This window comes from Balaenoptera physalus (assembly GCF_965194825.1).
Source record: "Balaenoptera physalus genome assembly, chromosome: X".
Taxonomy (NCBI): Eukaryota; Metazoa; Chordata; class Mammalia; order Artiodactyla; family Balaenopteridae; genus Balaenoptera; species Balaenoptera physalus.
The window spans coordinates 130,505,354-130,520,275 of record NC_138903.1 but is presented as its reverse complement, the minus strand read 5'-3'; the positions used below and the strand labels follow the sequence as shown (position 1 = coordinate 130,520,275).

General features: G+C 49.7%; 1 protein-coding gene and 1 long non-coding RNA gene across 16 annotated transcripts in view; one reads left to right on the top strand and one right to left on the bottom strand.

Moving 5' to 3' along the window:
* Positions 1-509: 509 nt before the first annotated feature.
* Positions 510-14,922, bottom strand: part of MTMR1 (myotubularin related protein 1) — a 67,469-nt gene continuing 53,056 nt past the window's right edge. For 6 of the 15 annotated variants that reach the window (XM_082445768.1, XM_082445769.1, XM_082445770.1 and 3 more), the window contains 3 exons: positions 11,837-11,950; positions 7,960-8,136; positions 510-895 (listed from right to left, as the gene is read on the bottom strand). In XM_082445768.1, the coding sequence (XP_082301894.1) occupies positions 704-895; positions 7,960-8,136; positions 11,837-11,950 (483 nt within the window). In that variant the 3' untranslated portion in view covers positions 510-703. Of the gene's footprint in view, positions 2,567-7,959; positions 8,137-11,836; positions 11,951-14,922 lie in introns of all 15 variants that reach the window. The other 9 variants (XM_082445761.1, XM_082445771.1, XM_082445762.1 and 6 more) reach the window with 4 other exon arrangements.
* Positions 2,576-7,084, top strand: LOC309652244. Its single transcript, XR_014258617.1, has 2 exons — positions 2,576-3,308; positions 3,425-7,084. It is a non-coding gene; the product is annotated as an uncharacterized lncRNA (long non-coding RNA).

The following is a 14,922-nucleotide window of genomic DNA, read 5'->3' as shown; positions in this document are numbered from 1 at the left end:
GAGAAGGAAAGGGACACCAGGCCTTAGAAGAAGGGTGAGCCGCAGGGGCCAGCGTGGTTTCGTCCAGGCCTCTTATAGCCCCGTAAAGGCCAGCATTCCCTCCGGAGACTCTGGAGCGGGGGGAGGGGGACCCCAGGGCTTCTCAGAAGTCTGTCCCACTTAAGAGCTAGCACTCATGGGCTAGAAAGCTGGCCTTGCTTCCTCGGGGCCACACCTGCCTCTCAGGGGGTCCAGTCCTTTCCTCACATCTTCAGCATTTTCTCAAGGTTAAGGTGCAGGGGCGTTTCAGATTTTAAAATCAGAATAGTTACCCATTTCAGCCAAAACACTCAAGTCTTATGATAAATTGCACTTACAACTTAGTAAATGAATTAAATCACGTAAGGGTACTTTACATGCACTAACTGTGCTTGGCATATAATAAAATGACGTGTATTGAATGTTTACTAATTTTCCACAAGGGAAAAAATCACCAAAAAAAACCTTAAAAGGACAACAAAAAATGAGACCACGGAGCAAACATTATTTTAATTACAGATGGAAATACAGTGCATCAGATGACGCAAATAAAATACTGCACCAGTCTTTAAAAATCTGAACCATAGAGGTTTTACATTCTAGTACACTTAAATAAAACCGAAAAAAGAAGTGCTTAGGTAACAAAACTGTACTTCAAGTTGTTTTAGAAACAAACAGTTCTGTGCTAGGAACACAAAGGAAAATGATCTGTTGTGCTGCTTTCAAACCAAATGGGAGCCTCTAGGGGTCCTCCTAGGGCCCAGGATGCTGACATTGGCAAGGATGGCCCACTTGGCTTCGCTGGCTCTGTCAAAAGCCGCCTCCAGCCCACACCAAGGTTGGCAGTCTTAGTGCAGCTGGGGATTATGTGATATTTCTGGGGAAAAAAAGGGTCCCCATTTAAAAAAATCAGTATGTCAGTGAATAATCCAGTTTATCCCTTCATAAATAAGGTTTCAGCTATGTGGGAAGCATGAATCAAAAGTTATGTCAATTAAAACACAGTTTAGAAGCAAATCCCCCAGATGATAAAAATGGAGAATTGATTTTAGGTTATCAAATTACCTCGAATGAATATTTGATACCTTATAGATACCAGATAATTTTCTGTAAGACTCAGAAGGTTCCAAGTTGAAACCATCTCCTAAGTATCTGAGTGTGAGAAACCTTTAAGAATGACGTTGTCACAAATCAGGTCGCTGTGTAGGGCTCTGGGTAGCATCCAGGAATTTGAAACCAACCAGATACTACAAGGCGGCTGCATGCAGGTCTGACCCGATGAGCTCCCCCCACTCAAAGGCCAGCTTAATTCCTGCAGCGCTGGGGTCCCAGGCGGGGCTGGCAGGAATGGGCGCGGCCCTGGGCACCAGAAGGAGGAGGGTGGGGCGCAAATGTGCAAGATTCTGCATGACGCGCCACGCGGAGCAGCTCAGAGCTCTAGCTCTAGTGGATGAACCAGCTGACGGTCAATTAATTCCTGCCCAGACTGATGGAGTCCCAGAGCCCAGCCGGTGAGAGAAGGTGTGAGATGGGGAGGAGAGGCCCGAGTGGCTCTGAGATGAGGAAACGGAGGGAGGCGAGTGCTCTGCTTTCGGCATCTGAAGTCACAGCGCAGTGGTTGCTTTAAAATACCGACATGCAGTGACAGGAATAAACCGAGTTGAAGGGATCTCGATAAAACGAGAACGATTATTTCAGACAGCAGATAACAGGCGAGAGCAGACCCGCTGTGACAGAGAGCTGTCAGCAGTAGGAAGTGGCAGGTCCCAGAGTCGGGTGAGGACGGAACACATGGCCTTAAGTGGCCACATTCAAATTGTGCTTCAAATGTACCACGTCAAAGTTAGCATGAGCTTGGTTTGAAAATTCCTCACCCAGTCCCGTCAAGCAGATGCCTCCTTGGGTGACTAGTCTAAACATAAAAAAAGGACGTAGGAAAATAAAGGCATGTTTCTCTTTTTTAAAAATACCTCATATGTACACAACAAGAAGTGGTACCGGAGGACCCCTGGCGCGAGGAGGCCCTGGGGAAGACGGTGACGGCCTGTCTTCCCCGGCACAGAGTTAACTGAAAAGCCCTGGAGGGGGAGCGGAGAGCTGGAAGGAGCCACGGGGCTGCCACATGGCCACTAGGGGAGCGGGGTGGCTTTTCACGAGGATTCCCCACCTTGAGCCTGAGCCCTGCGTTCCGCTCGCTCGAGTGTCCCCCACTCGGCCCTGGGAAGGCGCTGGAAGGAGGGAAAAGGGTGTTGACGAGACAACAGCACTTACGCTGTCCCCTAGCACACGGTCGGTCACTGGTGGAAAGCGCCGTTGAGACGTGGCGGGCACGGGCCTTAATCGGACAAGTTGCAGGTGCCCCGCCCGGGCCGCAGGGACAGCGGCGTCAGACCGACGTGTGCACGGGCGTGACCGAGTGTGACGGCGAGGAGCCCCGCTCAGACGAGGCCGAGGCGCGCGCGGCCACCTCCCGCTGCAGGTCCTCCACCCGCTTCTGCAGCTCCGCGCGGACGGCCAGCAGCTCCTTGAGGTTCTGGTGGATGGGCGTCTGCGGGCAGAGACGCGGGTCAGCGCCGCCTCCCGCCGCTCCCCAGCCCGGCCCCCGCCTCCCGCCCCTCGCCCTCACCGCCGCGGGCACAGGGGCCCCTCCCCGCAAGCCGTGGCCTGGCCGTCCTCCCCAGCGGGTGCTCCCTCGGCTGAGGCCACCACCCAGCAGCATCGATGGCCGTGGCCCCGCACACCCCCTGCACCTCCGTTTCTGCATCTCCGTACGTCGCGCTGCTGACTGAAAACCCTGCTGTTAAACCAGCACTTCCTGCACTTCGCAGCCGCGTGTCTTCATCAGCCTGGACGGGCGCGGGCAGAAGGCCCTGGAGGGGGCAGTGCTGGGGGAGGGGCCCAGGCCACTGGCTCCCGTCCCTGTTCACAAAGCCTGTGCCGGCCACGCCAGCGCCGCCCCCCGCCTCAGCCGATTCCTGCACCCGTCGATGCGCGGAGCACAGAGATGAGAACGGTGCTCCCGGGCTGTGGGGCCTCCCAGCCTCCCAGCCCGACTCTTCTGGCCACAGCGCCCACTCCCTCCCGCGCTCAGTTCGCAAGCTGCCCTGGGCACCTGCCGCAGCCCAGACAGCCCAGAGCTGGCATTGCCCTCGTGGAGTGAAGCAGACCAGGGAGGGAAGTCGCCGCCTGAGGGGCGAAGGGGCAGCAGCCACCAGCCTGGGCCCTGAGCCCCGGCCAGGCTCCGGGACGCCATGAACAGCCTCCACTGGCTTCCTCCTGCAGGCCTGCAGGTAAGATCCTGACCTTGGCTTCAAGGCCCTGTGTGGTCTGACCCCAGCCTGCCTCCCCTGGTCAGCCCTCACCAAGTCCTCCCTCTTCTCCCCTCCTGCATTCCCGAACCTTCCAGGTTTTGGAAGATGCCACACGTGTGCTGTCCCTTCTGCCTGGGGCACCATCCCCTGACCCTTTTCGCTCACAGGCTGGGCTTCATGCTACAGGGACAGGCTGGAAGGGCACTTGCTCTGGGCGGGGGCCTTTTGGAGACTCTGCACTCCTGCCACGCCTGCGTGTTTCATCATGACCTCCCCACGAGGTCTGGGAGCCATCCCATCAGGGGTGCCAGTGGTGAGCACCCCAGGGGACGAAGAGGGAAGGTAGGAGACAGGTGAGAGAGACGCGAGACCCGAGAGTGAGCGCCCAGAGAGGTGAGCGCATGCGAGGGATGAGGGGCAGGGGGACAGGGACGACAGAGCCAGACAAGGCAGGGGCGGCGGGGGAGGCGGCCAGGTGTCCACGACGCGCGAGGGTGCCTGGTAACCCGCCCAGAAGAGGCTCAGAACACACTCCTGACTTCGGCCCCAGGGAGGAGAGAGGGGGCGGCAGTGGGGGAGGCCCATGGCAAAGGCCCCCAAACAAGGAGAGGCCACTGGGAGGTGGGCAACAGCTCCCCTCTTAGCCTCGGACCCACTGGGTATTTTCCCATTTGGTGGGACTTGATTCCAGTCGCTTTGCGATCAAGCTACCCTTACCAACAGCCAGGCCCTGGGGTCAGAGAGGCGAGCCATGCGGGTGACACGCGACTTCACACCCGCCCAGGCCCGAGACTCTCATCTTAGTCTCCAGGCAGCCTTCGTTATCTTTTGTCACACGTTATCTTCATTTACAATAGATCAAAGGCATGCTCGTTTGAGAAAATGCCCATCTCAGGGCCAGTCGCCCAGCGCCAGCATGTGTGACACTAAACGCCACGGGAGTCCCCACACAGCCATCCTCTGAGGGAGGCCCAGGCGGCCCCCTCCAGGCAGCTATCCTAGCCCCTCCTCCTCAAAGAGGCCAGCCGCCTTGTGCCCCTGCCTTTCTTTCCTGCCCCGGCCTCTGCTCTGCCCAGCCCGGCTCCCTGCCCCATCACTGGACACCAGCCTTCACGCTGATCCCCTGGCCAGGCCCCGCTGCTGCCCTTCCCGTGCCTGTGCTGTGCTGCGCTGCTACCGTGAGCCTCCTGCAAAGCCGCAGTGGCCCACAGCCCCTGCGATCAAGTCCTCACCTGAAGATGCACGGGGGACGCACAAAGCTAGACCACCCCCTGAGCCCTCCAAGCACTGTGCCGGGCTCTGTAGGGATCCGTTTGCCACTCGCACCCCTGCGAGGTCTCAGGAGGCTGGGGACCTTCCACGCAGCGGGCACTGACTCACTGCTAGGGTCGGGGTCTGGCCCTGGCCGGGGCGCCCCCGAGAGCCTCATCCCGGAGCAGCAATGCCTGTGCTTCTCACGATCGTCCTGAGCTGAGTGCGCTCAGGCGAGTACGAATTCGAGTGCTCTCGAAAACAGAGGAGGGTGCAGCAGCATGCAGGCTTGAAGAAGGAGTTGGGCCCTGTCCTCACCAAGTTCGTGACCAGCACAGGGCCAGGCTGGTAGCGCCAGCAGAGGGAGCTGGGTGGGAGAGGGGGGCGGGGCGGTAGGAGACCTCAGCCCTGGTGTATTTCTAACAACACAACACGTAGGAAGGAGCTGCCGGAAGGCTTGGGTGCCTAAGCGACTCAAGACTGGAAAGCAGCGCTCCAGGGGCCCTGGATTTGGCAGCCTAAGACCACGAGCCGGGTCAGGGCACCGGGTCAGGGCGGAGCGCTGCGCCGGGAGCTCGCCTGGGGGTGATTCAGTCTCATAACAGCGCTTGTGTCAGGGGCCAGCCTTGCAGAATGCCAAATCTAAGAGGAGAGGGAAATGGCGATGAACACCACCTTGTCCCTGTGGCCCGGAGAAGGGAATCCGGGAGCTGAGATGACAGACCCAGAGGCCTGGGGGGGCGGGGCGGGTGACAGGAGGCCGCCAGGCGCCAAAGGGGCCGTCGCGGGACTGACTTTGGCTGCACGAGTCCAGGGTCTCAAGACACGTGGGTTACTCACAAGAGGGAAGGGGACAGGTTTGGGGACCATGCTCGTGAGGTGGCTTTTTGAAGGCCACGGCCGATTGTTAACTTTCCAGATGCCATGGAACTAACAGGAGGGGTGCTCGTCGGTACAGGCGTGAGCACAGGACGCCTGAAATTAGTGACTGATGGCTTACTGGCCACGAAACTGAAAACCTGTATTTCGAATACTGACCACTGACCAAAGAAGTTGCCTAACTGTATACTGTTGTTTGGTTTCATGGGAAAAGAGCTGAGACTGTGCCTCAACTTCAGATGTTGTTCAATAAAGGGAACATTTTACAACTCCTAAAAGTTGGCATTTTTGCTACTCAAAACACACATTAAATCCAGAACCCTGGTGTTCAGTAGGTAGAAACATGCTCTGGCCCTGCTGGCGCCCAGCATGTCCGCGCCGGTGTGGACGTGCCCGCTGCCCTGGCCACTTCAACGCGGGAAGCAGCTAGTGGCCCCGTGCCTGCGTTAGACATTTGCCTCGTATGCGGTGACAGAAGCTGGGCCCTCAGAGTAAGTGCAGGGGCGGGTCAGGTCAGGGAAGGTTTCATAAGAAAAGGTTCTCTGAGCGTCCCCTGTCAGCATGGTGTGAGGCCGAGGGCAGGGAAAGCGTTCTGGGGTCAGAGGGTTTGAGGGGCCCCTGGCGGGATGCAGCATCCATCGCAGGCCAGGAGACGGGGGCGTAGGTGGGGGGTGACGGGAGGCCCGGTTCAGGGGCTGCTCTGGGAGAAGGACAAGTGCTGTGCTGAACAGGCCCTGATAGTGACGCTCTGGAGGACAGTCGTCAGGTCTCCAGGGCAGCGCAGCCAACTCAGAGGGTTAGAGGACGAAAGGGCTTCCATAGCTGAAGCTTCACGGAACTGGTGGACGGAGCAAGGAAACAGTAAGGGAAAGAGGAGGCGAGTGGCGAGGCGAGGCGAGGCGAGGCGAGGCGAGTGGTGAGCCGTGCACAAGCAGGAAGTGGTGCCCCAGGCAGCAGGCTGCACTGTCAGGACGGAGCCTGAAGCCAAGGCTACAGCAAGCGAATTCCTACCATGGAGGGAAGGTTAGTGAAGTGACGGCCTTGTCCACGTTCACGTGCCACGCGACTGAGAGGGACATGAACAGTTCAGTCCTCCCCATGGTTAGTGGGCTTGGGGCCTATTACAGGTGTCCCCCCCTAAATTCGTAAGTTGAAATTCCAACCCTCAGTACCAAAGAATGTGACCTTATTTGCAGAGAGAGTCTTTACAGAGGTAATGAGGTTAAAATGAGGTCAGTAGGGTGGCCCTAATCCAGTATGACTGGTGTCCCTATGAAAAGGGGAAATCTGGACACAGATACACATAGAGGGAAGATGATGTGAAAAGGCACAGGGAGGGCTTCCCTGGAGGCGCAGTGGTTGAGAATCTGCCTGCCAATGCAGGGGACACGGGTTCGAGACCTGGTCCGGGAAGATCCCACATGCCGCAGAGCAACTGGGCCCGTGAGCCACAACTACTGAGCCTGCACGACTGGAGCCTGTGCTCCGCAACAAGAGAGGACGCGATAGTGAGAGGCCCGAGCACCACGATGAAGAGTGGCCCCCGCTTGCCGCAACTAGAGAAAGCCCTCGCACAGAAACAAGACCCAACACAGCCAAAAATAAATAAAAATAAATAAATAAATTTTTCTTTTTTAAAAAATGAAACTTTAAAAAAAAAAAGGCACAGGGAGCAGATGGCCGTCTACAAGCCAAGGAGAGAGGCCTGGAACAGATCCTGCCCTCACGGCCCCCAGAAGGAACCAACCCTGAGACGCCTTGATTTTGGACTTCTGGCCTCCGGAACTGGGGGACAATACATTTCTGTTGTTTGACCCACCCAGTCTGTGGGACTTTGTCACGGCTGCCCACGCAGAAGGAGACAGATGAAACATGCTGGAGAGACTCTGAAGGCACAGAGCAAGAGGGAGGGACCAAGCAGGAGGAGGGCAGAGAGGAAAGGCGTATCTGCACATCTGGGGCCGACAGAAGTGATGAGGTCAAACTGGGCCCTGGAGACATGCTCCTGGTGCACGGCCAGTAAACCCGAAGACAATTCAACTTAAAAAAAAAAAAAAGCCCAGAACACTCAGTAGAAAGCCATCTGCCCGTGGAGGTGAGGGCTGGCTGCCTTGTTCTCCTCACCCACACCCACCTTATCCCGGCCACCCAGCTGGAAGAGCTCAGCCACCGAACACCAAGGGCGACCACAGCTCGGCTGCCTGGCCCTGCTGTGCACTGTTCTGTAATATTTCTTCAATCTCAGCAGATGTTACAGTGAAAAGGGAGGGGGAAACGACCGCTTCCTCAAGGGGGTGCGTGCTCTGTGACTCGGCACGTGCCCTCTTTCTGTTGTGCTACCAGAGTCTGTAAGCTGTGACCAAGTCGAGTCATCGGAAGGACTGACAAATGCAGTAATTTACAACACTTCATCAGCTGTGTACCTCCACATAATTCTACACCACCATGTTTCCTTGGGCAGAAAGATATGCTTTTTTTGAAAAGAAAAACAAAAAGGTACCTGAGGCCTCATTCGTGGATTCCATCGCACATAATAGTTTACCCATAATTCCAAATGACTCAGACTAGTAACAGGATATAGGACGTGGTTTTCATAATTCACAAAGAAGGGATTAGAAAATTCATCCAGCTGGCTATTGATATAAGACCATAAAGATATAGTCTTTGTATATACATCCTGAAAAACAAAAAAGGAATACATTGAAATAAATACAACTTTCCTTCATAGCCTCAAGAATTTGTACCACGTGGAGAAAAGGACTTGAACAATGAAGCGGGTTCAACTGATAAAAATCAGGAACATTTACTAAGTCCCACCCCATCCCTCTGCACGCACGGCCTCGTGCTGGGATGACCCAAAAACAAACCAGTTACTGTCCTAGAAAAACGTATTGCTGAGTCAGATGACATCTGGCGACTGTGTCTGTTTGAAGGCAGAATTAGAACTTTCTAACAATCCCAGGATGATGGGGCCCATATTTAACAAATACATTTTTTATTCTTTTTTGCACCTTGCTTGTGTGACCCTTAATATTAAGGACCATAGGTAGAATTTACAGATAAGATTCCTTTCACTGGAAAATCATGGCGATCTGGGGGGAAACCTGTGGGGTGGCAGGCTGAAGAAGCCTTATATAGAGAACATATCATTAAATTATAGATCCCCACCTCCCCATTTTACAGTACACTGTAACTTTGCATTGCTCGTCGGAATGCAGACACCCAAACCCACAGGCATGATGGGGCAGACAGACATTAAACATGGATCAAGTACAAAGCCAAAGTGAGAAAACGGTGAGGCCAGGAGTGTTTTCCACCATTCTGCTGCTCCCAAGACAGCTGACTTCTCCCCAAGTTATCTAGACACAAGAGATTAGGATCTTTTCATATTTTATATTTTATATTTACAAGAGAAACACCAGCAATAATTCAAGGGACCCCAAATAGCCAAACAATCTTGGGAAAAAAGAACAAATTTGGAAGTCTCACACTTCCCAATTTCAAGACTTACTACAAAGTTGCAGTAATCAATACAGGTGGTACTGCCATAGGATGGATAGACAGAGACATATACATCAATGAAAAAGAATAGAGAGTAGAGAAATGAACCTTCACATTTATGGTCAACTGATTTTCAACAAGGATGCCAAGAAAATTCAACGGGAGAAAGACAATGTTTTCAACAAACAGTGCTGAGACAACTAGATAACCACATGCAAAAAAATGAAGTTGAACCGTTACCTCACACCACATACAAAAAGTAACTCAAAATGGACAATAGGCCTAAACATAAGAGCTAAACTCTTAGAAGAAAACACAGGCTTAAATGTTCATGACCTTGAGTTAGGCAATGGTTTCTTAGATATGACAACAAAAGCACAAGCAAAAATAACAACAAAAAAACCCCAGATAAGTTGGACTATATCAAAATTAAAGACGTGTGTTTCAAATGACACCATCAAAGAAGTGAAAACACAGTGCACAGAATGGAAGAAAATATTTGCAAATCATATCTGATAAGGGACTTATATATGTAAAGAATACATAAGGAACTCTTTCACTCAGTAATAACAAGATAACCCAAATAAAAATGGGCAAAGGCTCTGAATAAACATTTGTCCACAGACATATACAGATGGCCAATAAGCACATGAAGCGATGCTCAGCATCATCAGTCCTCAGACAAATGCACACGAAAATCACAATGAAGTATCACTTCACACCCAACTGGGATGGCTAGAATCAAAAAGATAAACAATAACAAGTGTCTACAAAGATGTGAAGAAAATGGGACCCTAAGACATTGCTGGTAAAAATGTTAAATATTGCAACTGCTTTGGAAAAGTCTGGTGGTTCCTCAAAGGGTTAAACAGAGAGCTTCCATATGACCCAGCAATTGGACTCCTAGGTGTCTCCCCAAGAGACGTGAAAGCATATGTCCTCACAAAACCTTGAACATGAATGTTCACAGCAGCAGTATTCATAAGAGCCCAAAGTAGAAACAACCCAAATGTCCATCTGCTGATGACTAGATAAACAAATTGTGGTCTGTACATACAATGGAATATTATTCAGTCATGAAAAAGGAATGACACACTGGTATATGCTAAACATGGATGAACCTTGAAAACAGTATGCTTAGTGAAATAAGCCAGACACAGGAGGACAAATAACTGTATGATTCTATTTATACAAAATGTCCAGAAGAGGTGAATTCATAGAGACGGAAAGTAGATTAGTGGTTGCCGGGGGCTGGGCAGAGGGAGGAATGGGGAATGACTGCTAACGGGTATGGGATTTCTTTTTGGGGTGATGAGAATTTTAAGAAATTAGATGGTGGTGATGGTTGCACCCTGAATATATTAAAAACCACTGAACAGTCCACTTTAAAAGGGTTAATTGTATGGTATGTAAATTACATCTCAAGAGAGCTGATTTTTTAGAGTACATTTTGATTTAAAAAAAAGATAAGACCACAAGGATTTAAATTCTACATATGAATCATATTGTTCTGTTGACGTTTTCTTTAAAAATAGCTTTATTGAGATAAGTCACATACCATAAAATTCACTCATTTAAATTCTTTTTCTTCATTAGGAGGTTAACAGGGCCCCATTACACTGGGCCCTCAGGAATGTGGACTTGACCCTGATCACAGTGGGAAGCCACAGGGAGGTTTCAAGCAGAGGAGAGGCACGTGACCGGTCTGAAGTTTGGGAGCGCTGCCCTGGTCGCTATGCTTGGATTCCCTGGAGGTCAGAAATGCTCGTTTCTGGGCAGCTGCCTTAGTTCCAGATGCGAGACTGCGGGCTGGGTAGGCTTCAACTAGGCTTGTCGTGGCGGAGTAGTGAGGGGTGGCCAGATTACAAATCCATCCTGGGGACAGGGCTGGCAGTACTCACTGAGGGACTGAACATGGCAGCTGAGGTGAGGGCGAGGGAGGGATTGAAGATGGCCCCTATGTATGTATGTGGCCTTAGCAGCTAGATGGGCAGAGGTGCCACTGAGTGGGATGCAAAAGGGTGGGGGAGGAAGAGGAAAACAGCATTTGGATCCCCAAGACAGATGAAGTTACCTAGAGACAGAACAAGAAAAGGACCCGGGCCCGGGCGACTCCAAGTTTAGAGATGGGTTAAAAGGAAAGAGACTGAGCAGGGAAGGCCAGCGAGGTGGGGGAGAACCAGAGAGGGCATGGGGTGAGGGAGTGGCTAGCTGTGCACTGAGAGAGAGGGAGGTGGGCTCTGGGGGCCTGCCGTTTTCTCCTAAGTTCTCAAATGTTCTAGCACACTAAACCCACTGGCAGAAGTCCTTTTCTATGAACCAGAGGACACTCTTTAAGCTGCCTTCCCCCAATGCTTCCTCACTTTTGATCATTTCTGTCTTTTATCCCAAAGTGAGGAGAAAAGGAAGAGGTAAATCTAACAGAGAAGCTTGGTAACTGCTCCTTTATCAGCTTGATGGAAACAAAGTTGAGCTTGCTACCTCGGGTGAGGTTTGGGCTCATCTACAGACTTCCTTGTCCACGGTCTCCCAGTACCCTTCTGCCCAAGAGCACAGAGACAGACAAGCAGGATCATAGCATTTTGGAGATTAGGGGGTCCAGAGTCTAGTCCTGACCCTGGAGACCTCAGGGAGCTGTGGGCTCCCTGGGCCCCAGCACCCGTAAAGGAAGGGGCTTTCGTCAACTCAGCTGGAAGATTAGACACATGCGCTGGGGCTGGTGAACCCTGGGAGGGCATTTCGTGCAACCCCTCCATTTACAGACAGCAGCAGGGCGAGACCCAAGTCCCCTCTCCATTCAGTCCCCCTTCTGCAGTGGCACTTAATGGGAAAGGCACTCGAGCAATCAGGAAAGCCAGAGGCTATAATACACTTACCTCTTTCAGTCGCTGCTGTTCACAGTTGCACAAGAAAGTCCCAAAGAGACAGCTATAAAGGTGATCCAAAATTGTAATCAAGAATAGTTCATTAAACTCGAATGCTGAAGGAAACTTAAATGGAGAGAGAAATAAGGTTTAGTTTTAAAGTTCAATTTCTAAAACAAACTGGTACTAATTTTTTTTTGAAAGACAGCTAAGCTACAACTTGGAATATAGCCAAAGATGAAAAGGAAAACTGAGGCCATGTAGAACTTAATTGTCTCTAGTTTGCGGGCCAAGCTTATAGATCTGGCTGAGAAACAACCTGAAGCAACAAAAACCGTTGTACTTTTCAGTGCCTAAGAAAGCTTATGGGGCTTCCACTTCTTGCCACGATGACAGACAGCCTGCATTCACCCTTCTGCCAGAAACAACTAGAGAGCTGGACAAAATATACGACCCAGCTGTTTGTAGACATTGGCAACAGCCAGGAGCACAGGACTGGGATAACCACACCCCACCCCAGCTCAGAATGGAAACCAATGAGACAAGTCCTACTACCGTCCCAGCTTCCCTTGGGGAAGCACATTCTGAGTCACGGAGAAGGGAGGGGGATTCCCAGGTAAGTGACTGAAGAAGAAATAGAAAGTCCTTTTCTATTAAACAAACAACTCGAAATTAAAAACCTTCCCACAGAGACAACTCCATGGACATACATCCCCAGATTCTTACCAATATGTATGTAAGCACACTGAACCTGGCAATATATAATGTAAAAGGGGTAACACCGCATGACCAAGTGGGGTTTGTCTCAGGAATGCAAGGCTGGTTTAAGATTTGAAGATCAAGGTTACCAAAAAAAACAAAACAAAACTATTATTGTAATTCGCTATATTAACAGAATAAGGAGGAAAACCACACGATCCTCTCAGTTGCTGTTTCAGGTAATTCTTAATGGGGCTAGCAAAATTCCAGCACAGAATTACCATTGCCGTGACGTTCTAGCCAGTAGCTGACATTTAGTAGCCGTGATAGAGACGATCTGGAAATGATGATAGTGATCCTAGCAGCAGGCGTGCACTGGGAGCCTACCATGTACCAAAATTCTAATGTAAAAACATAGTGAAATACTCATCGCCTATTCAATGAAGCAAAGCCAATTAGAACAAAGCCAAATAGAACTACCCAGCATATTTTTGTGCATCAGCGTACTTTAAAGATCTATTCCCTAATCAGAGATGTCTGCACACTGTCACAACTAATTCTGTCATCTCTAGAGTGACAACCAGGGTCACTGATGGAAAGTTTATTTTTTAAGCTTATCTTTATTACTTTACTAGACCAGAGACAAGCTTCTCAATTCGAAACAATGGTCAATTCAGGACTGTCCAAACTCCATCTGAAATTGTTATTTTCCTCACCAGGCTATGACATTAGCCAACCTAAGGAATTCTGCTCAGCTGCCCTAGATTAAGATTTGCCTCTCTCTACCTTTAAGGATTGCTCTCAGAGAAACACAAAACTTTTTTTTTTTTTAATCGTGTTCTTAGATGAACCAAATCAATGATGAACTAAATCAACTAAATCTGGCCAAGTACATTATGTCAATTTTTTCTAGTATTTTTCTGTGCAGCTTAGTCATGCTCTATTTATAAGTTATTGGCACCAAGAAATTTATGAATTTTAAGCAAAAGTGTAACAGTTACATATATACTGAAGCAATTAAATCAAGGATAGAAATGGAAGGTCTGTATTTCATTTTCAAACGTTTAAAAATATACATTTATCAACAGGACAGCAAAGCTTCTACTGACATATTTTTGAAGTCATATGAGTCTTTAGTCCTAACCCTGAGTCCGCATTCTGGATCTGGGAGCTTGGCTGGGCGGGCCGTGGAGGTGGGTATCGCCACTGACTACAAGCCTTACTCTGGCCAGGTGGGTAGCAGGTATGGGAGGTCAGGGTGGGCGAGGCTCAGCCCAAGCCGGTTGGCACCCACAACACGGGGACACAAAGGCTCCATCTATTCATGTTAGGTCAGGACTGCTATTCGCATCCGAAGGGCATTGTAGTGTTAAACTCAGTTCAGGAAACATTTCATCAGAGGAATTAGCAACCGCTAGATACAGATAAAAGATTAAGCCCCTGTGATTCACAGTTTGTTTTAGCCTTTTCTCCTTGAAACTATACCATATACTGTAAAAAGTGTGGTCTCAAAAACCCCATAGAAATCCATAATGAAATTCTGCACCTATTGATGGACAAAAACATCAACTATTAAACCGATCCAAAAGGGTAAAAAGTCTGTTAAACTGAGGTTATTGCAGAATGTCTTTGAGACTCTCCTCTGAAGTCCTTCAATGACTTTTTCCCTCAGTTCCTTTGATATCAATTTGTGCACACAGACTAGTTCATTTCATTGAGATGTCTAACAACGTTACACTGACTTAGCTTATTTGATTTAGCAGTAGGAAACCTAAAAATAAGTTAATCTTGTCACATTAATGCATCTTTTCTGACAAGCTACATATCTCATTCACTTGTAACTTAATTCATAGTTAGACTGATTACTGGTGTGTCTCCTTCTAATGCATTAACAATGGTATTTTAAAAGAAATTAATTATACACATTTCATGGACAGAATCTTAAAGCTTGTAAGAGGCATCTGAAATCTTCTAACCCAAACCCCTCATTTTCTTTCTTAAAAATCCAGTAAACATTACAAAAATTATATAAATTAGACATGAAAATAGGCACTAAGCAATATGAAGAATGGAAGTCAGTTTGAAGATGCTACACACACACACACACACACACACACACACACACACACACACACACACACACACACACACACACACACACTCTTTGGGCATTTGGGAGGAATAAGCTACTTCACGTCCACAAAAATGGTGCTTATCCCTTCAGAAGCATCAGAATTATTTTCTGTGTTCAGCCTTTTTAAGTAATTTTTCTGAAATGTATTTCATACCTTCTTGTCTTAACCTGAATGTAACCATCATTTAACTTTGTTACGGGCTTGGAAATCAGTACAAACTGCGAGTACTCATACCATCGGGTGCCTGCCGCTGAGACCGCCCCT